At 45.3% G+C, this 23,673-nt stretch overlaps 1 protein-coding gene across 1 annotated transcript in view; it reads left to right on the forward strand.

Moving 5' to 3' along the window:
• The first annotated feature begins 210 nt into the window (after positions 1–210).
• The window catches only part of LOC147896335 (plant viral-response family protein), a 35,434-nt gene continuing 11,971 nt past the window's right edge, over positions 211–23,673 (forward strand). Inside the window, exon 1 of the mRNA XM_087382652.1 lies at positions 211–866. Within this exon, the coding sequence (XP_087238778.1) occupies positions 520–866 (347 nt within the window). The 5' untranslated portion in view covers positions 211–519. The remainder of the gene's footprint in view (positions 867–23,673) is intronic.

A 23,673-nucleotide genomic window follows, 5' to 3' on the forward strand; every position in this document is an offset into this window, starting at 1 on the left:
GGCACTTCCCTTGTCAACACGCTCCCACCGCGAGCCCGCCGCGCCCGAGAGAGGAACATGCAATGCACATAGGTATGTGGCTCCTTGGAGTTGCATTGAGGTTGGTTCAACTTGGAACTCCTACTAGTAATTATTAAACGTGTGAATTTATGTAAGAAAAGGTCAAAGCGGTCAATTTGTACAACACGTTCAACGATTGACCTTTGGTAGAGCAATTCGTTGCAGCATGAAGATGCTCATCTTGATCTTGATCCGGGAGACTAACAGAGTTACAGAAATCGAGGAAGAAACTACCGGACGGAAATTTTCTGTGCAGTTGGCGCTAGAATCACAATTCCGAAAAGGATCAACTCTAGGAGTATTGCCCGATTGCGCAAAAGATAGAGGGCACATAAATCCCGAGGAATGAAGCTTGTGGTATTCGATCATACATTCGGCAGCATGTTTTGCTTCTGATTCAGGTCCATACAGATTAAGGACGTTACACGCTTCTTGTGGGTCATTTTGATATTCTGAAAGATGGGTTCTTTCGCCGGCCACCTCCTTCCTGGAACACTTTTCCTCCTTGTCGGTCTATGGCATACCGTGAACAGCATCTTCAAATTCGTCGCCGATCCAAAGGCTTTCAAAGGCAACATTTGGCATTCCGTGCCCACCATTCGTGGTCACTTAAAGTACTTGGAACTCTACGTCATCTGTGCAGGAGCATTCATTGACATGTGCCTAGAATTCTTTTACTCTACTCATATGCGTTTTGTCGTCGATGGCGGTCTGAATTCCGCCCACATGAACGACTTTGAGCATGCCGCCATGCTGTTGATGTTCTTTCTTTATGGAATGGCAGCGCTTGTGAGCGAGACAACAAGGTTCGCGTATTTTTCCTACCGTAGCCTCTCCGAAGACCGTGTGTTTTATAAAAAATGATCTTTTCGTAATCCTCGTTGTGTGGAAATTGGCTTAAAATTGGTCTTTTAAAATGTCGCAAATTTCACGGCATGGCTCATTGTCAATTAGTGTAGCTGAGTAGATCTTTAGGGACCCACAGCTGAGCAAATTGTCATAGGTGTGTAAGAGAACGTGGTTGACCCTTTTTTTTTGGCTTGCAGCGAGAGGGGAGAGAGAGAGAGAAAGAGAGAGAGAGAGAGTCACTTATGATGTAGAATCAAAAGCTTGAGAGGCAAAAGTCGAGTCATTTTGGCACGTAAGGAAGATCCTCTGCAAAGGCTTTACTCAATTGAAGGTTGAATTTCACTTCTAGAAGCTAGAGACTTTCGATGGGGCAAGAAACGTCTTGTGCCTAGGTCTCTCAAAGTGGCTGGAGCGTTTCACATCTGGGTCTCAAAATGGTAATCTAAAGTTATATTGCCAATCTATGACTGGTTTCCAGGGTGGGTCCACATTGTGCTAAGGCCACTTTGATTCAAAAGCGAAACGTGGCCAGGAGCAAGTGCTTGAAATAACACAGACAAAGATGAAAATTGGGTTCGTATGCTTTTTGTGTAGGGGACAATTTTGGTGATCTAACTTGTTTATGATCTACAATAGCACGGTGATGCAACCCTTTGGGACACGTTTGCCATGTCTCTTCAATATAGGGACAGAACGTGTTTTGGCCAAGCTACTTATGCACATTTTGATGAGAATTGTGTCTTGGGCACTGAACAGCATCTGTCGACGCTTTGTGGCATTGGAATCTTGTTGCATTGCAATACGGAAGGTCTGACGTGTAGGTAGGGGCTTTTCTACCACTCAATTATGGTGGAAGATGCATTATTGCTGTCTGTCCTTCGGAAGATTGTGCTCTTCTTGTACACCCTCTTTTTACAACAGGTTGAGCTGATAAAATGGTGTTCAGTTGGGATTTACTTTTGTTATTAGGAAGCTTTGGTCTTCATTCATGGCTGACTTGCCCAGTTCAGACAGAAACTAGATGTTTGGATCTGTAGGATGCTCATATGTATATAAGCATGTGTTGCCAGCTATTTGAGTTTTGAGCCTGTTTCTGATGCAAACATGGCCGGTCTACCAGCTTGAGGGTGAGGTTAGGGTAGAGGTTGTATACTCCGTATCTTTATCACTTATTCTCTTTGAATGGGTCAATTGGTAACAGAAGGAAGCAAGAGAATGGAAAAATCAGCTGGTTTTGATTAGCTTCTCTCACAATTCGGTAAGGGATAGCATGTACACAGTGTGAAAGGAACACACACGGCCAGACACAATTAGACCTTTGTATTACAAAAATAGGGTTTCCACCTGCCCTTGATTATGTGGCTATACCAGGCAGGTCAATGCTTTTTATTGATCCATCTTGTTCATAGCTGCCCTAGCTCAACTTAACTGATATCACAATTTGAAAACGACCAGTGGCTGGTCCAAACTAACACTGTGATAGCTCTTAATATTTCCCCTTAACCCTCATTTTTGTATCTTGCAACTTGAGGTTTGAACATGTCCGTGCAGCACTCAAATTTCTTGAACCCTCCTGTGGCTTGGCGGAGATAGATCCTCTTTCAGCCACCAACCTTTCCCCCGATAAGGAGAAACTGAACTTCAATGTGCTTGGTCCTTGGAACTAATTGTTTCCAAATATATATACTCTGATTAACTAGTCAGTATATATATGTGTATACATACATACATACATACTATCCTTCCAAATATACATATGCTGACCAACTAGCCTAATTGTCCTAAACCAGCTGGAGCTGATTGTACTAGGTTTACAAGGCCATAGAGGGTCTAGATCTAACAAACTCCCGTCCATGGTATGGCTGAAGTACTCTGGACAGAGTCCAAATAATTACTTTTAGAGTAGTGATTTCTCCAAATACTCCCATAACTTTTTTGCTGTTGAAACCTTGCTAAAACAATGGACAAGAAGTCTATTATCTAAATATCCTTTCAAATATACATACGCTGACAAACTAGCCTAAATGTCCCAAACCAGCTGGAGCTGATTGCTTGCAAGGCCATATAGGGTCTAGATCTAACAGCCTTCCCATCGATGGTATGGCTGAAGAACTCTGGACGGAGTCCAAATAATCACTTTTAGAGTAGTGATTTCTCCAAATACTCCCATAACCTTTTTGGTGTTGACACCTTGCTAAAACAATGGACAAGAAGTCTATTATCTAAATATCCTTTCAAATATACATACGCTGACAAACTAGCCTAATTGTCCCAAACCAGCTGGAGCTGATTGTACTAGGCTTACAAGGCCATATAGGGTCTAGATCTAACAAACTCCCCGTCCATGGTATGGCTGAAGTACTCTGGACGGAGTCCAAATAATCACTTTTAGAGTAGTGATTTCTCCAAATACTCCCATAACTTTTTTGCTGTTGAAACCTTGCTACAACAATGGACAAGAAGTCTATTATCTAAATGAAGCACCATAAGCATGAGCTCGCTTATCTTCCTCTGCACTCTCTCAGGATCAAAGGCACTCCCAAAAATACATGACAACAAACTCTTGATCATCAAGAGATTTTGAATTAATGTTTGCCATGATTGAAAATGCTTGCCAATGAAAATCGCTTGAGCCATTGAAGCCCAAAAATTAACAGAAAAAATGCTACCAATAAATGGTTCAGTGGCCAATACCAAGAAAACTTGAAGGTTGACTAGCCAAATAGCCTTAAGGAAAAAAAGATTTAGCCAAGGCTGAAACTATGCTGCCACAAGTCAGCAAATATGTGACTTTGAACCTTAGCCAAACAAAACTTTGCAAATGCTCAAGAAACCCATAGTTGTCTCGGTTGGAAAAGAGGAGAGCTCTCAAAAGGATTTCACAGGTGTTGTCTTTAAGGGATTATAGAACACACAGGAGCTATAGAGAAATGGTTGTGGGAGGGTGTCACGGGGACGTGGTGGTGATGGTGAAGTGTCTAAACTAACTGTCACTGAATTTAGCCTAGGGTACCAGGCTAGGGGCCTTAGTTAATGCCCAAAAGGTACCTATGATATCATGTGCAATAAGTGGTTTCAATTTCTAAGGTCATTGGTTTGGTTCAGTGGGGTCATTCTTTAAAAATTGACCCCCTAGAGACCCTACAAACTAGGGTCATTGGTTACCAAGCATTAGGGTCATGGTGTGCCATCTGACCCCCCTAGGGGCATTCAAATCCCATGCCTCATTTTGTACATGTGTCTGTGTGTGGCCTCTTTGCTTGCCTTGTGGCACCTAGGTGTCACCCCTGGAAGCCCCTGGTGCCCTTCCTTGCCTTTCCATGCTGTTTTCAGTCTTCTCCCCTACCAGGGCAGCTTCATTCTCAACATGGTGGATTTTTGCAGCCTCCCTCTTGTTGGCTGAAGTGGATTTTCGAGCTTTCTTCGTGACAGTTCTCCTCCCCTTGGTGCTCTCTGCTGCTGGCATGCTTCTTGGACCTGGACGCCTCCATTCTGGGCCATTTTTGAAGCTTTTCCCGACTTTCTTTGCGACGAAAGTTCTTCTTTCCTGCATTTGAGGCCATATTCTTGGACGCCTTACTCTTGGCCTTCGTCTGGTGCAAGGCGCATTGAGTTCTGAGATGTTTGTGGGCTGAAAACTCCATTCTGGTGGACGCATTCATGGCAGATTTGCTACAGCTTGCTGGAGGCTCTCTTTTCAGATCTTTTCTGGTGCTGGAAGACACTCATAGGCAGCTCCCTCCTACCAGAGTTTATTCAACCTACTTCTGGAGCTGTTCCGGGCTGAAACAAGCTCTTTCTGTTGGCTGAATTCTCATCTTCTCTTCCTACTCCATGCTGCTGCCATTCTTACTGAGTTTCTGCAAGGTTTGATGCCCTGCCGTTAGCCCGGGAGAGGATTGGGGCACTGGTTGTGATACTCTCTTCCTAGGAGTGCAGTGGCTAGCCTTGGGCTCAGTAATGGCTTGGATATGTGTGAATGCATTGCTTGGCATGCTGTCAGGTTGTTCTACTTGTGTCATGCATGACTACTGAAAGGAACCAAAGGAATAGCACTGGGAGTTGGTCACTAGCACAGCCACGTGTTGGCATTGTATTGGGTTGCACCTGCGGGTGAGCTCTTGAAGGGAGTCCCTTTATATTTTGAGCTAACCAGTAATTAAATAAATACCGCAAGGGGCGCTAAGTGTTGGGGCCAATAGGTGTCACTCTTCATGTTTTTGAGTAGGGGCATCCTAGCCTCCCTTGTCTTCAATGGTTCAATGATGCTATGCAGTGAAGTGATATGCTCTGAGTTTTGTTTGTGGACAATGTCAATGTTTCAAGTTGGCTGTATTTTGAGTTTTGTGAGATAGTAGAGACAGTTACACTGCCCTTTGTGATCAAAGGCCGGTTATAGAGAGCCAGCCTCTTCGGGAGATTTAGTGGGATCCTATTTGAGTGCCCATACAAGTAGGGCACTCGGACAGGATTGAGGAGGACCTATGTGACAAGCATTGGCCGACGACTTCAGCTGGAGACAGAAGCCTAGATCCCACCTCCTCGAGGGAGCATCATTGGGTGGAGCAGCAGGTTCCAAGAGGTTATCTTTCGCGTTGGTCACATCTTAGACCAGCCACGGGCCATGGAAGATCGCATATATCTTCTGGATGGTGTCAGATTGAGGTTTGGCCCATGGCTGGAGCACATGCGGTTAGATCGTAGGTGTCATTGTTGCATAGACAATGTTTTGGAGATGATCTCGCATTCTCTATGGGGAGGCCTAGTAGTACTGTAAGAAATCCTAGATTTACTATATCTAGAAATGTGCTAAGGAACAGAAAAGAGACTGAAATAGCAGAGAACAAGGAATATTTGTATTGCTCGAGTGTCTGTAGTATCTGTCGTGTGTCATCCATACAATCGGGCCTCTCTTATATAGAGAGTGAAAAGTCACATGAAAAGGTGTGTACTCCAAAGTGTATGTGCATGAAGATTTGTACCCCTTGTGAAGGGTGTGACCCTTCACAAGATTTGTACCCCTTGTGAAGGGTGTGACCCTTCATGAAGATTTGTACCCCTTGTGAAGGGTGTGACCCTTGATGAGAGGGTACATTACAATAGGAGTGTCTTCCATAGAATGTCTCTTGTGAAGGGTTGTGCCTCATAGGAAGTGTCCCGTCGAAAAGGCATACCCTTCCACAAGTGTCCATTCATCAAGCCATCCATAAGTCTAGATATAGAGAAAGGAATACGTCACAAATCGTGACATCCCCTCCCACTCAAAATAAGACCCTGGTGGAGATAATGAAGTGATGTAGAAAATATCACGGTAAATTCTGAAAATACTGCTGTAAAATGTCAGGGTACTGTTGTAAGTCTTCATCAGATTGCCAAGTAGCGTCGGAGTCGTCCAGATCTCGCCAAAGAGCAAGGAATTCTGTGATAAGTCGATGTCGAGTCTCTCGCTGTCGATGGTCCAGAATACGCTCAGAAATAAGGAGAACATAATCGTTTTCGATTTCTGGGACATAATCACCTGCAGGAGGAACTGCTTCATCGCCTGGAATGTACGTCTTTAGCCAAGAAATATGAAATGTCGGATGGATTTTACCCCATGATGGTGGTAATTCCAATTTGTAACTGAAAGGTGAATTTTTCTTGATGATCCGGAAAGGTCCATAGTATCTTGGTCGCAATTTAGGAAACACAGACTTAACCGTCTTATAGCGATGTGGGGCTACAAATAATAGCACCATGTCACCAGTGTCAAATTCCAGGTGACGTCTATGTTTGTTGGCAGACCGTTGATACCGCTCTTGCGCTTTTCGCATATGATCCCTGACTTGGAGTAGAATGTCTTGCATTTCTTGAACCAGTTGATCAGCTAGGGCCACTCGATGTTGAAGTACAAAATTCATTGGTACGATCGGAGTGTGTCCATAAGCTGCTTGAAATGGAGTCATGCTGATGGCACTATGGAAAGAGTTATTATAAGCAAACTCTCCCAAACTGCTAGGCGTGACTGAATATAATGTCGAAGCATTTCTTCCAGAACTTGGTTGACTCTTTCAGTCTGGCCATCTGATTCTGGGTGGTAGGCTGAACTGAATAGTAGAGTTGTTCCCAAAGATTCGAACAGTGAAATCCAAAAGTGACTGGTAAACTTAGGATCTCTGTCGGATATGATATTCTTGGGCAATCCATGGTGTCGGAAGATGTGTTGTATGAAGAGTTTGGCTATGTTCGGAGCCTGCGCACTGCTTTTGCAAGCAACAAAGTGTGCCATTTTGGACAATCGATCAACAATTACCATAATCTGAGTGTTACCTCTGGAGGATCGTGGTAGTGTCGTAATGAAATCCATGGAAATACTTTCCCACCTTTCAGTTGGAACTGGAAGAGGTTGAAGAAGTCCTGCTGGAAGTCGTTGGCTTGCTTTCATTCGTTGACAAGATAAGCAAGATGTAACCATTTTGATGACGTCGCTTTTCGTCTGAGGCCAGTAGTATGTTGCACTGAGTAACCTATAAGTCTTGTTGATGCCTGGATGGGCAGCATAAGGAACTACATGATGCTCTTTTAACAAAAGACGTCGAACATCCTTGTCATGTGGTACACAGACGCGATCTTGATAATACAGAAGGTCGTCCGTATAAGAATAGGATGAGAAAATCTTCTGTTCGGAAGTCGAAGGTTGATCTTTTGAAAGAACTTGTACTGCTGTGCCGAAGTCTTTATCATTGAAATACTTCCCTTTGAATGAATTCGGAACATCCATAGATAATGTAGAGATTACCATAGTTGATGCTAGAGTTAACCTGTTGAGAGCATCTGCAACTACATTGCGTAGTTCTGGAATGTACTCAATGGTCATGTGAAAGTTAGCCAGAAACTCAACCCAGCGTGCTTGTTGAGCGTTCATATTGGCTGAGTAAAGATATACTTTAGAGAGTGATGGTTTGTCTTGACCATAGAGTCGGCTCCCATGAGATAATGTTTCCAAGAGCGATAAGCATGTACAATGGCAAGAAACTCCTTATCATAAACCGGGTATCGAGTTTGGATATCAGAATGTTTATGGCTGTCAAAAGCAATAACTTTGCCTTCTTGCATCAAGACTGCTCCTGTAGCGATGTCGGAAGCGTCGGTCATGACCTCAAATGGAAGGTTTGGGTCAGCAATAGCCATAACTGGTGTGGTAGTGAGTGCTTGCTTGAGTTGTTGGAAACTATACTCTGTTTCGGGAAGCCATTGAAAAACTGTTGTGCTTTTCAATAATTCGGACATAGGAGCTGCGATTTCGGAAAACTGATAGATTTTTGTATGGTAGAAGTTTGCCAGTCCGAGAAAAGAGCGGACGTCATGAACAGTCTTAGGAGTAGGCCAGTTTTGGATTACCTCGACCTTCTTGGGTCCACAGAGATGCCTTGAGCTGAAATAACATGTCCCAAATATTCGAGTTGGGTCTTGAAGAACTCACTCTTCTCAATGTTGATGTAGAGAGAATTTGCGCGGAGAACTTCAAAAATTTGGTGAAGATGTTGTTTGTGCTCATGTAGGGATCTGTTGAAAACGAGGATGTCATCGAGGTAAACGATGACGAACTTATCGAGGAAAGGCCTGAAGATGTCGTTCATTAGTGTCATGAATGTGGCCGGGGCATGACGAAACATTCATAGTGTCCATACTTTGTTCGAAAAGATGTCTTGTACTCATCGCCTTCTCGTATGCGAATTTGATGATAACCTGAACGAAGATCAATCTTTGAGAATTGTGTTGCGTGTAGAAGTTGATCGAAGAGGTCATCGATGCGAGGCAATGGATACTTGTTTTTTATAGTGAGCTTGTTGAGGGCTCGGTAGTCGATGCAGAGGCGCATTGACTTATTCTTTTTTTCCACAAGTAGTACAGGAGATCCGAAAGGGCTGCGACTGGGCCGAATGTGACCGTTGTCAAGTAGTTCGGTCACCTGTCTTTGGATTTCTTCATTTTGAGTGTAAGAAACCCGATAAGGAGGTTTCGACGGTGGATTACTTCCGGGAATAAGTTTGATTGGGTGATCCACTGGTCGTCGAGGTGGTAACTGCTTTGGCAATTCCTGTGGAAAAATATCCAGGTAGGGCTGGAAAAAAGGTTGGTTGTACGACTTCTGAGATTGCTGGGGATCTTGAGATTGTCGCTGACCTTGATTACCCGAGTTTTTTCTAAACCTGGGGTTATCTTGAGGGCGAGCACTTTTGGCCATAGTAGAGTTCTGTGTTCGATTAGCACTCTGCTTCCCTATGTTTTGAAAATTTGTAATGCGCTCTGCGTAAGCAATAGCGCCAGCTGTGGTGGTGATGTTTGCTTTAAGGACATCAATGCGTAACGAGGGATTTAGGCCTGAGATGAAAGCATGAAGGCGATCATCCTCAGTTAAACCATCAATCTCTAGCACCAATGTGGTGAACTGAGAGATGTAGGAAGACAGGGAGCCGGTTTGCTCCAACTGTCGGAGTTTTGAACGTGCTTGGAAGTCCGCATTGGCAAGTATGAACTGCTTACGGAGCACGTGTTCAAAACGTTCCTAAGTTAACACACTTTTGCCGTCCTTTAAGCGTCGTTGCCACCATAGAAAAGCTATATCCTTGAGGAGGGAGGCTGCCAAGGCAATCTTTTTGCCTTCAGTGAGGTCAACAGTATCAAAGTACATGCGCAATTTTGCGAACCATTGGTCAACTGTTCGGCGATTTCGTTGACCAGTGTAGGCTTCCGGAAGTTTAATGTCAAGTCTTTTAGTTTTGGAAGCTTGGAGTAAACGGTAGAGGGCACGAAGCTCAGTGTTTTCTACCTCTGGTGGTAATGAGTCCACATAGTCGTTTGGTTGCATCACGTCATCCTCTGTATGTGTGGTACTGCGAGAATCTTGGAGTTGGACTTTCTGGACCAAGTCGGAGATGCTGTCCTGAAGCTGGAAAATTTGAAGTTGCAGTAGTGCTTCGCCTTGTAAGTTGACTTCAGGGGTCTTTTTTGGACTTGAGTCGCTTATCTCCGGAGAGGCTGCACGCAAGCGTTGCGACATATCTAAGGTCCCCATGCGAAAAGCACGAACCTGCGCTCTAGTTTGTACCATTCCTGGAAGAATATTCGGGCTGCTCCCTGAGGTTGCTCATGTTGGAGGGGGGGCCAGGCGAGGCAGGATGGAACCACGCGTGGAAATCTGGTAAAGGAGGTCTTGTCTGAGGTAACACTGGTGATGCCAAAATGGGTGTTACTGCTCGTGAAAGTACAGGAGTAGGTTGCAGAGTCCACGGATCTGAGAAGGGATAAGGAGCTGCTGTCGGAAGTGGAGGATATCCAGGAGAAGGAGTGCCTTCAGAGTGTAAATACTGTCTTGGGGAAGGTACAACCTGTATAGGAGGATATCTGGGAGCTGAAGGAGGTGGAGAGTACCCTCGAGATGCTGAAGCTGAGGGGTAAAAGTCTCTCCAAAGATGGACAGAAAACTCGTGAGGAATATCGGGTTCTGGGTATCTACGTGTCTAGTGGAACACAACCTGGACTGTGCTGAAGAAGTAATGTAACTGAGGTGCCTCACGCAGAAGGTATAGGATGTGGTCCAAATCACTAGGAGGGCACGTGACACAGAAGACCCACGATGCCAAAGCTCCGAAATGGGCTGGTTGTGCAATCTGAACACGATATTGTGTGGTAGATGATGTCTGAGGTGTCCTTGAAGGGACGGGTGAATTACCAGGGGTTTCCATGCTTTAAGGAAGTGTCTTTCATTCGCGGCAGCATGGGCATGGAAACTGGCGCTGATCTAGCGCTGGCAGGCTGGAAGGGACTGGCAGGAACCCAGGGCAGCAAACCGGCCAGGGGGGGCTGCATATGGTGTGGAGACATGGCGGATCCTGCGTGACCAGAATCCGTACGGTCAAGGGAGGCGAGCCTGCGTGACAGAAATCCGTACAGGCGTCAAATGGATCGTCCTTTTTTCGTTTGTGGCTGCCTAGGTTGGGTGGTTGCCCAAGATTAATGTGTGGGTTTAACTAACCCTTGGGTAGTCTAGGGTTAGACCTAAGGTATGGGGCTGGGTTTTTCCTTTTTAGCCCCTCTAGGTACCCTTTTTTTTATAAGTGCTTGGTGCCAAAAGGTGTGCCTATTCGAAGGGGTGTGACCCTTGGAATAGGTGTACCTTTTCATGAAGGGGTGTGACCCTGTTTTTAAAAGGGGTGTCCCCACATGAAGAGGTGTGTCCTTTTTTCCACGATGGAGTGTGTCCCTTGGGTGAGTCGTCAAAACTCTTCATCAAAAGGTGTGTCCGATGGTGGAAAAGGTGCGTCCCTTGGTTTTGGGACAGCCCAAGCACATGAAAAGACACGATTTTTGTCGTGTCCATTCACATCAACTCGTGATGTGTGGGAGATGGAGAGGCCAATGATGACTTTAGGCAGGGTTGGCGCTAAAAATTTTTACGCTCATTCTCTCCATCTCTTCCATGCACAATGTGCACGGATATCCTTCTAGCGCAAAGAGATGTATCAGGTAGGTGCTAGAAGGTCGGGGGCATTTCCTACAGACAGGAGCGAAATTTGCTCTGATACCACTATAAGAAATCCTAGATTTACTATATTTAGAAATGTGCGAAGGAACAGAAAAGAGACTGAAATAGCAGAGAACAAGGAATATATGTATTGCTTGAGTGTCTATAGTATCTATCGTGTGTCATCCATACAGTTGTGCCTCTCTTATATAGAGAGTGAAAAATCACACATGAAAAGGTGTGTACTCCAAAGTGTATGTGCATGAAGAGGTGTGTACCCCCTTTGAAGGGTGTGGCCCTTGATGAGAGGGTACATTACAATAGGAGTGTCTCTTCCATAGAATGTCTCTTGTGAAGGGTTGTGCCTCATAGGAAGTGTCCCGTCGAAAAGGCATACCCTTCCACAAGTGTCCATTCATCAAACCATCCATAAGTCTAGATATAGAGAAAGGAATACGTCACAGATCGTGACAAGTACTGAGGATTTGGTTGGGTGCCCTTCAGATTGTTGCCAACACACAGAGGATGCAGCGTGACTTCACCTGGGGGATGGCTACATGGTTGTCAGGTTCACTAATTTGGTGCTGCAATAAATGTACAGCTCTAGACCACTGTGTTTATTCCGTTTTGTTTCAAGTTGACTCTATATTCATGTGCTTATGAGTGTGAACTATTTCTTGGGCAATTTTTTTAAAAAAATTTCCACATGGTATCAAAGCCCAAGGTGTTCACGTAGCACTCAGACCAGCCAGCCTCTTAGAGCTATAGTCTCTCTCTCTCTCTCTCTCTCTCTCTCTCTCGTTAGTAACATCAGAATTCCCGGAGTCATGCTATTACGCCGCTTCATTGAATGTAAAAAGATTGAACTCAGAATTCATAAGTCAAATAATTTGATGGAGGGTTCATAATTGGAGATAGTGCAGTCCTACACGTACCTAGGGGCGGTATTCACGGGACCAGGCTTCACGATGACCCATGCCGCAAGAGCGCGACTCATACGAGGGATTAGAGAGAGTGCTTCCAGGCGCATTTCCAAGATCCATCGACGAAGGGCTGGCTTTTTGACACGCCCGTGAGACTGACTGCCATGTATGCAGCACCTTTTTGAGGGAGTGACCTTTCAGCTACGGGAACGGACTGGAACGGATTTGAGAGGCTACAGGTGATCATGGGATCGAGGATGATTCGGAGTAAGCCTTCAGCTCCCCATTAGATCATACATGCAGAGTTCGCCGTGACACTGCTCCAGGTGGACGCCCTCTTCCAGACTATGACGTTTCTCCACAGAGTTTGGGCCCTACCTCAGTGGAGATTACTGAGATTGGCACTGGAGTCATCTGGACGCCAGGCAGAGAGAGGCTTTGATACAGCATGGTATGCGCGAGTGCCATCATGTGATCATATGTGCATAGCATTAAACCAATAGGGTGCTATAAAGGAAAGGGTTAGATGCCCTAACCCTAACCCTAAATGGGTTTGTATATATTCTACATTTTCAACTAAATCTAGTGTACAGTTAGTCATTTGTGGTGTGCTCTCTAGCTATGCCCTCTCTTCTCATCTCCACTCTTCTCTCCCCTCTTTATATTTTTTCATGGTATCAGAGCTCCCTTGCCTTATGTTGAGGCATTGCGATCCTTGAGAGTGTGAGAGAGTGATTGAGAGATTGAGAGTTCTCTAGAGTGTTCTCCGTGAGAGTCCATGTCCGGTGAGAGATCTTCATCCATCCTTTGATAGAAAATTCCGTTCATTCATTCTTGAAAAATTCCTTTCATGTGAGGAATTTCTGTCCATTGAGAGAGAGAGAGAGATTCCTTATGAGTTCTCCTATTGAGAGAAATAGAGAGAAAGTTTCTGTCCACTATTCTTAAGGTGTGAGAAAGAGATATTGAGTGTGAGAGATAGGGAGAGAAAGAAAGAAAGATTTTTGTTTGAGAAAGAATCGAGAGAGATATAGGGAGAGATTTGTTTTTTTTTTAGAGACAGTAAGAGAGAGTAACTATAGCAAGACTTGGCTGACTCCATGCAAGAATAGCAAGGGAAGGAAGATGACTCGGCTTTACAAACTACTTGCAGAGAGAAGACTGAGACCCCTCACAGGCTCAGCTATACACAGTAGAAATGAGAGGCGATTCTCCAAACGCTCTACTTCAACCACAAGGCAATACAAGCCTTGACTCTTAAGGCAAGATCCAACTAAGGGAGTGACCACAGCGAGACGGCCCTGCAAGCTCCAAAGGGAGACAACGGACCTCTACCTGCGGCTCCCTAGTCTCCAACGACCTCAAGCACTTCTTCCTCCAAACGGCGACCCAAGCATCATCAACGAGATGACTATATCTGACTGACAAGCTCAAGGAATAGCTCCACCAACGGGCAGCTCTATAGTATCTAGTCGCGGCCCAATGCCGCCGTGCCTCGCCTAACGACTCAATCAACAGCTCCACCTTACGTCGCCTCCAAGCCGGGCTACCAGCCACCGCACCAACGACCCTATAGCAGAAGACACGTCCAACGCACTCCCGCCTGAGCAGCCCAGCGCTCCAACGACTCCAGCCACGACTTCACCAGCTTAGCAAGCGAACGCCTTCGCTCGAGCCGGCTCCTCACAAGCTCCAAAAGCTCCACCAGCCAAACAACGCACGCAGGTAAGTGGTACAGCAGGCTCCAACCAGAGCAAATGAGACACCATCCACGGATAACAGCAAATGAGGCGACATCAACGCTAGCTCCATCCAAGAGCTTCTCATGCCCAACAACGCACGACCATATGACCTCCCAAGCTTCAACGTGCAACGCGATGCCTTAGAAGCTAGCATTGCTGCATCGCCTCGGCTTAGCATCCAAGCTCCCTTCAGCTAGCTCCGTGCGTCGACCAACGCAGCACAAAGTATCTTCATGCCTTCGCCAACAGCCACGGGCTGCATCCCTACAACGAAGCTCCAAATGGCACACAACGTCCACCGAATGGACGGAATCACCACAGAAGAACACCGATGGACAGAATCTTCACAGATTTCGATCATCCGTTTTGTGACAAGTGGCAGGGTAAAGCCATCCTTGGGGCTTGGCCACAAAGTTGACACGTGGCAGACCTTATCTACCACGTCACCTAGGGTTATCTAACCCTGGGTAGACCTAACTGGACTCCTGCCATGTCATCTGCCACGGTGGGAGCCACGTCATCAGTACCCGGTGGATGCCACGTCAACGATGCCACATCAGTAGGTCCACCTTAGCTGTCATGCCATCAGCCACATTAGCAGGTCCACGTCAGCATCCCTAGGCCATGTCATTAATCACATCAGCGGCCATGTTAGTTGCCACGTCATCTACCATGTCATCTTTGCTGACATCTTCATCTGTCACCTCATTAGTGCCACGTGGCACTCTGACCCTCTGCCAGGCACACTGACCTCCTACCAGGCACATACAACACACTGCATGTGTACCCAGGTGCCACCTCACACAGGGCTCCACAGGCACAGTCCTTGCTAGGCACAGTCACTGCATGTGATCCTTGACTGCCACATCATCATTGAGCACATTTGCACTCCTTTAGCTCCTTCACCTAGATCAAGTCGTATCTCTTGATCCAGGAAGAGTTTGAGAGCGCTTCAAAAAGGAAAATCGCTCGATTTTTCGTGCTCTACGCACTTGTCACATCACGCGCACATTTCGGCGCAAGTATCACTTACTTTTGAGCCTTGCCGACAAATCCACTTTCTACATGCACATCAGCCCCTACATCGACGCATCTGACCCAGCACATAAAAAGAACCAAAGAAAAGAAATTATTTGCTGTTCTTTCATCGATCGACGGTTGGTATAGATCTAGATCAGAGTAGACTAGATCGCCATAGAGGGGACGCGCTAAATTTTCCTAAGTTGCCAATCTAAGCCATGCCCAAAATTTTTGACTAGTACCTACTCGGAGTCAGTCCCTACGCTCACATACGATTTCACATCATCACATTACCTGAAACCTGACGTTCATCAGTTCAGTGAGCAGACTTCAGAGTGTTCAAAGGTAGTGCCGATTGATCAGTGGGCAAATAGCACATTATTTGATTTCACACACACATGCCATCATTGTAAAGCCTATTCGGCTATTTCACGGCATTGTACACATCGTTTCAACCTTGTAAAGCCTCTTGGCTATTTTTGGCATCATTTGCCACAAGCCTTGTAATTCAGATCGGATTATATATTGCAGTTCTACCTTCACCGACAGTTCAGATTTCACTTGCCACAGTCAGTGTTTTGCAGTTGATTCAGACAATGATTTTTACGACACTTTGAGTATATTTCTTGCACCATGTCTACGACTAGCAACCTCAATCTGGAGGCATCTGCTAAGCTAGACAACTCCAATTACGGTACATGGAAACACCGAATGGAGACCATTCTTGTACTTCATGACAAATGGGAGTATGTCGATGGATCTACACCTAGATTATTGGACAATCCAGCCAGCAGTAGCTCTATGTTGTACTTAGGACTTAGTACTGCCATTCTGCATTTTTTGCATTTTTCGCATTTTGCATTTTGCATTGGTATGGACGCTCGTTTAGTAGCTCCACTACCACAGCTCGTTGTATCAGGATTTTCACAGTCTCATAGACCCATCGGTCTTCCGAAGACTTTAATAAACTTTCTTTCTTTCTTTTTTTCTTTCTACTCCACCTATTGTCACAGCACCAGCACCGGAATCTACACCGGGATCTCCAGCTACACAATCAGTTTTCGCACTTGTAGCAGATCCTGCCATTGCCCGAGCACAGGCAGAATGGGATAAGAATAGTACGCATATCATATGATCAAGCAGAATGTGCAAGATGTCATGCTAGGACAGCTCAACACCGTCAAGACATCGAAAGAAGCATGGGATATGTTCGCAGCTCTCTATGAGTCCAAGAACACTTCCAGGATTCTAACACTGAGAAACTAAATCAACCAGAGTTTCCACAATAGTAGCGAAACCGGTCATAGTTATGTACTCCGGATCAAAGACTGCAACAATCAACTGGTAGCAGAAGGAGAGACTATGAATCCAGTAGAAATGGTTCAAGTCATCCTGAATGGACTAGGAGAGGGATACGAGAATCTAGTCCAGAGTATTGCCATTCAACGGCAAATTCCGACACTAGAAGAGCTCTTGTTAGTCTTACTTGGTGAAGAACTCAGTTTTCAAGCCATTCATGTACGCAAAGATCATTCTAATGATGAGGCATTCACAGCTTCAGATAGAAGCAGAGACAGAGGCAAAGGCAGAGGTAGATCATTCCAGAAAAGTGATCAGCATCAGCATCAGCATCATCCTCAGCAACATCAGAATCAACAAAGAGGAAATCATTCCAACCGAGGAAGATTTCAAGGACAAGGGAATGCATCCACCAACGTGTCAAACATCTAGTGCAACTACTGTCGTAAGTTTGGACACTATGAAAGAGATTATTGCAAGAAGCAGTACGACCAAGGCGGACAATCCAGTAGCAATCGAGAGAATTTCTGCGTCAGAGGAAATCATCGTGGTGGACATTCTAGTCACAGTCATTTTGCAAATGAACATGGGAATATGTTTCTTGCAAATGAGGAAACGCAGCAAACTGATATAGTGTATCTAGACATGGATTGCAATCCAAAAGAGGATTTCAGCTATCAAGTCGACCAAGCAGAACAAGATCCTTGGCATATCGACAGCGGTGCATCATCTCACATGACAAATCATCAGGAATGGTTCACAGAGATGAAACCATTAGAAGGTCAAAAGAATGTCATCTACACAGCAGATAATACACCGAATCCAGTTCAAGGGACATGCATTATCCCTATGAACAATTTCACTCGTACGAAAGGATTGGTGAAAGATGTACTCTACGTTCCAAAGCTCAGCTAGAACCTTTTGTCAGTAGGTCAAATGAGGGAACAGAACTACCGAGTCATCTTCGAGGGAGATGAATGCACTATTAGAGATAAATCCAAAAGATTTCAGCTAGTAGGCAAAGGTGTCAAGGAAGGACACTTGTACAGAAAGCTAGCTACAGTACCATATTTGCATGCCATGTTAGCACAACCGCACCAGATGCCACTATATGCAAAATGGCACAAGAGATATGGTCATGTCAATTTCAATAGCTTGCTAGATCTCAGGAATCAGAATATGGCAATTGGGATTCCAAAGCTACAGTTTCTTGGAAAAGTTTGCGAAGCATGTTGCTTCGGCAAACAAAAGCAAGCCAACTTCAGCAGAAGCACCTCTCGAGCACGAGGCATTCTTGATTCGATACATACAGATATATGGGGTTATGCCTAGACCTGCAACATCAATGGTTCACTTTACTACTTGACTTTCATTGATGACTACAATAGATATTGTTGAGTCTATTTTCTGAAAGAGAAATCTGAAGTGTTTTTCAGATTTAAGAATTCAAAGCCATGGTAGAAAACCAAACAGGCAGAAAGATCAAAGTCATGAGATCGGATAGAGAAGCTGAATACATGTCTTCAGGATTCATGAACTTTTGTAGAAGTCACGGCATTCGAAGACAATTTACTTGTGCAGATACTCCTCAGCAGAATGCAAGAGCTGAAAGGAAGAATGAGACTTTAGCAGCCAATGCTAGAGCAATGCTTAGTGAGAAGCATCTTCCAAATCAGTATTGGGTAGAAGCAATAGCCACAGCAAACTCCTACAAATACGATACAGGGTATGACACCTTATGAAGCATTCACTGGATACAAGCCACACATTGGGCATCTTCGCATATTTGGTTGCATAGCATATGCCTACATACATGATGATCATCGCAAGAAATTGGATGCAAAGTCATGCAAATGTATCATGGTTGGCTACAATGAAGAAAGCAAAGCATATCACAGTCATCTACAGAAAAGATTGATAAAGAAGAGTAAGAATTGCCAGAAATACTCCAAGCAGAGCCACAGCAGCTTAGACGATCTACTAGAGAAAGCAGACCACCAGCCAAATTGACATATGCTCAGAATGGCAAAGCAATTCAGGTTGAAACCACCAACTATGCTCTTATGACTACCATCATGGCTACAGAAGAGCCAGTGTACTTCAAAGATGCAGTAGACAAGCTAGAATGGCAAATTGCTATGAATGAAGAAATGGGTGCTTTGTATAAGAATAATACTTGGGAATTATGTGACCTTCCACCAAGAAAGAAGGCCATAGCAAACAAATGGGTATACAAAGTGAAGTACAATCCAAATGATAGTATTCAAAGATACAATGCCAGACTAGTTGCAAAAGGATTTGGACAGCAAAATGGTCAAGACTATGATGAGACTTATGCTCCAGTAGCAAAGATGGATTCCATACGGTTCTTGATATCACTAGCGATACTCATCAAATGGAATGTATACCAGCTCGATGTCAAGAATGCATTTCTCAATGGTTACCTATACGAGGAAGTCTATATGCAACAATCAGCAGGTTATGTTGAACCAGGAAAGGAGAATAAGGTTTGCCATTTCAAGAAAAGTCTCTACGGCTTAAAGCAAGCACCCAGAAGTTGGTACAGCAGAATCGACACTGTAGATCTGGTATACATGAATGAAGTCCAATGCAGATCATACTCTCTACTATAAAGTTCAAGGAGAAGACATTACTCTTGCACTTTTGTACGTAGATGATCTGATTGTGACTGGAAGCAAGGATAGCTTCATCAAAAAGCTAAAAAAAGACTTATCGGTAAAGTTCGACATGAAAGATCTTGGACTTATGCACTATTGTCTTGGAATTGAGTTCTAGAGGGATTCAGACAGCACCTTTATGAGTCAGCTCAAGTTTGTTGACAGTGTCCTGAAGAAGTTTCATATGGCAGATTGCAAGATTGCAGCCACTTCCATGGAACAGAGTTTGAAACTTACTAAAGATTCAGAAAAGTGTACAGTCAATGACAGGTACTACAGGCAGCTCATCGGATTTCTTATATATCTGACTATCACACGGCCAGATATTTATTATGTAGTATGTTCACTAGCACATTTTATGGCAAATCCAAAACAGTCTCATTGGAATACAGCCAAAAGTATCTTGAGATACATCAGAGGTACAAGACAGTTTGTGATAGAATACAGAGGAAGTCATCCACGGTTACATAGATACTGTGACAGTGACTATGCTGGAGATCATGAGACTAAGAGATCGACATAGGGATATGCATTTTTCCTTAGTCAAGGTGCTATATCATGGTTGTCAAACAAACAGTCAACTGTTTCTTTGTCTTCGACTGAAGCAGAATATAGAGCACTCACTATAGGTGCATGTGACGCTATATGGCTCAGAAGACTATTGTAAAAAATGGATTACTTTGATGAATCAAAGATAACAACAATATACTATGATAATCAATTGGCTCAAGCATTGGCCAAGAATCCAGTATACCACTCCAGGATAAAGCACATTGATGTCAGAGAGCGCTTCATCAGAGAAAGAGTGTTACTTGGTGATATTACACTGTAGCATTGTGATAGCAAAGAGAATGTTGCAGATATCTTTACCAAACTACTCGATAAAGAGCTTTTCGAGAAATACCGACTAGCTCTTGGTTTGACATAGTGGGAGGACATTCCCATCAAAGAGGTGTGATGGAATCTAATGCTCAGTTCTTCTTTGATTCCCCAGAATCATCATCTTGAGGGAAGGCCTGCTTCAAGATATTGATCTTGAGGGAAAGTGTTGAGAGTTCATGCTCAACATCATGTGATCATATGTGCATAGCACTAACCCAATAGAGTGCTATAAAGGAAAGGGTTAGATGCCCTAACCCTAACCCTAACCCTAACCCTAAATTGATTTGTATATATTCTACATTTTCAACTAAATCTAGTGTACAGTTAGTCATCTGTAGTGTGCTCTCTAGCTATGCCTTCTCTCCTCCTCTCCCCTCTTCTCCTCTCCCCTCTTCATATTTTGTCACCCCCCTTTCAGTACAGCATGGATGCACCACCGGAGCTCCTTGCACATGGTGAGATTAACTGTATCATACGGTTAGACCTTCTCCAGCTTCACACATCTCGGGCTTGGGAGGGGGATCAAGAGTTGCCCACCAAGACCCAGCTCTATCATGACCACTTTCTGAGGATATTCGAGCATGGTCTCATCATCAGGCCCCAGTACGTGGAGGATAAGAGAGTCTCACACGCCTTGCGGATTGCTTTTGGATAGATAAGAGTCTCGTCCCATCTGTTAGAAATGACCCAACAGAGGGTGCACACAACGGAAGACTGATAGAATTGCCCAGGAGCTCACACAGTGTGGTGTGGGTGTGTAATCACAAACTTCTTAACTTATGTGCATAGATGTGCAAGCCAGTAAATAGACAATGCTTAGAGACAAATATAGAAGCAACACTTTATATTTCCGTCCGTCTAGAAACTAGGATAGGATACAATACCACAAGCCTGGCACTTCTAGATCTCTGAGCCCGCGTGCTCCACCTCGAGCATATGTAGACTCTTTGTCTAGATCCGTTCCACCTTGCTATCCGGAAGCCAGCCTAGGTGGGCCGCACCTTGAGCTCAGTCTGCAGCCCTATGTGAGCCTCCTTCTGCTCCTGTGTGTAGATCCAAGGGTGGTCTTGTGGCTGCTGCTGTCTGCTCCCCAACTGCTGCTCCAAGTGATGAAGGCCCAATGGCCTCTTTATATAGGCCCAAGTCCTGCTCCACAAAAACCGACCAGCAGCCTCAATCTGGCCGACCCAAACAGGCCGACCAGGCACCACCCTTAAAGGGCTCACTTAACCAGGGCCCCTGGTCCACAAAACTAGGGCTTTGGCCCTCACTTCAAGGGCTGATGCCCTCTTACATATGCAGGGTCCAGCCGCCTTCTGCCCTGCCATTTTCTAGGCATGGTAGGCTGGCTGGAACCAGCCCTACACCTGGCCAACCAAACTGCTGGTAACCCCCGCCATGTTGGGCTTTTGCCAGCCCCTTCTTCAGCGCCGTACAGCTCTGTACATCCTGCTGAGTCATCGCGCCTTTCATAGGGATCTGTACGCCTGCCATGAAGCTTTGTCTTGTCAGGCCAGATCCAGGGCTACATGCCCTCGCCATCTTTCCTGCACAAGGTCTTCTTTGTGCTGCCCATGTAGCAGCCTAATCATTCCTCGGTCTACCTCCCCCATGCTCTCCTTATTTGGGGGCTCACAGATGGGGAGGTGACCATTCCAACACCATCAGCTGCGGATTGAGGCTGGGAGAGCGGCCGGCATACCTAGAGAGCAGCGGGTTTGTAGACTATGCACGATGGAGGAGGTTGAGATAGAGGAGCATTTTGTGTGTGTTTGTCCGGCCTACTATGAAATCCGAGGGCGATTCTACTGTCTCTTTCAGGAGGGTCTCGACTCACACGGCTGATACATTTCCCCGATCAAGTCTGCATTGTGCGCTACCTGATTGAGATGCGGAGACACAAAGATTCCCTTGTGCGGTAGGAGAGAGATCAGCTACAGTCGATGCCTCAGGACACCGAGCTAGACCGAGCACAAACATGCATCACTGATTTTTACGCATCCAAGCCAGTGCGAAATGTGATCGAGAGGGAGGAGCTTGAGGAGACGAGAGCGCTATGAATCAGCAGCGAGATCCGTCATCACCACAATATGGTTGGACGAGAGACGCGGAGACCACCCACGACACGTGGGGCGACCAGAGCACGCACGATTGAGGTTTGACCTATCTCAGCCCTCCTCAGAGGGGACCGCCATAGACGAGGCATTACTCTCGATATAGCCCATCGGATATAGAAACCCAGGAGAGCGTGCCCCACGCCACCGCGGAAGACAGCCTGACAGACATAGATACGTGAGCTCTTTGCATCACATCAGAGGGCCATCAGGGAGATGGGCTATATAGAGCCTCCACATGTACTTGGAGCTCTGGTTCTGAGCAGTTGATTGCCCTCTTTTTCCTACTATGTTTTGTACTTGTTGTACCAGGTTTTTTGCATTCTTAGCATTTAGCACTCAACACTCAGCAAGGGCCTTAGTGAGCCCTTTGCTTCAGCCCATAGTGGCTTGTATGGGTTACATATATCTTGTATCTTGTCTCATAGACCCACGAGGTCTCTTGAAGACTTTAATACACCTTTCTTTCTTCCTTTCTCTCTCTCAGCACCTTTCGCCTCACCACCTTCTCTCTTGCCTAGCAGCTTCCGCTCAGCACCTTCTCTCTCACCTAGCAGCTCCGCCTCAGCACCTCCCACCTAGCAGCTTTTGCCTCACCACACCGGTTGTGGGTCCACAGAGCAAAGCGCGGGGGAGAACTACAGGTCGCGTGTTGCCCTCAATCTGTCGATTTGCCTTAGCTTCAGCTCATTTTGTAGGTGCAGCTCCGCCAAACAGTCTTGTCCCATTTTAGGTTGCGACGCTAAGCAACTTCGTTTCTTTCAGTCTATACTTTGCCTCTTAGCTCAGTTTGTCTTCAGCTTCAACTCCGGATTGGGCTGAAACCCCTAGCCTAGCCCGGGGGTCAGCTTCAGCCTAAGGGTTCGTTAGAGTGGCCTATCCTCTCCTCGAAATCCCCCTTTACCCCAGTGACTTCAAGCAGCAGAATTCAGTTTTCCACAATTGCAGCTAAGACGCCCTCTCCATATGTGCATACATTCTACTGAGGAGGTATGAATCATCCCATCATTGGTACACATGAGCAGATTATTTTAAGAGGTGAAAGAGTTAAAGATGCAATTGGCAGCTGTGATAGGTAAACTTCAGGTTCTTGAAGGATTTGGCAAAGCAGGCAGTAATAGATGAGGTAGTGAAAGCTTGCAAGGTTTCTTGTCCTACCCCTCAGCTAGTCTCTTTAGTTAAAGACCTTGTGCACACTGAAGTAAAAACAATTAAGAAAGAAGTGACATGGAGGTTGACACAAAGGCAACAAAAGTGACATTCAAGAAGAGATCAAGGAACATGAAGCCAGACGTGACTCCCTAAAGGTTGGTATAAAGAGGAGGACTCTTTTAATGAGACTTTAGCACATGTCAAAGCAGCCATGCCCAACATTAAATGGAGGTTGATGATGATGATGACGATGATGCTGGTGAGCAACCAATATTCGACACTCTAGAGGACATGCTGTTGCTATGCTCAAATCACTGTCAAGATTCTCCGCCAATCCTACAAGTTGAAAGGGACCAAGGTATCGATAAACTCACTTGAGCTCAACTGAAGAATAACGCAACAGAATTAGCCAAGGTCAAGGCTCCTAAGAAGGAAGGAAAATGGGCA

Source organism: Dipteris shenzhenensis, chromosome 12, assembly GCF_047967505.1.
Source record: "Dipteris shenzhenensis isolate YYH24624 ecotype China chromosome 12, Dip_SZ_1.0, whole genome shotgun sequence".
Classification (NCBI taxonomy): domain Eukaryota; kingdom Viridiplantae; phylum Streptophyta; class Polypodiopsida; order Gleicheniales; family Dipteridaceae; genus Dipteris; species Dipteris shenzhenensis.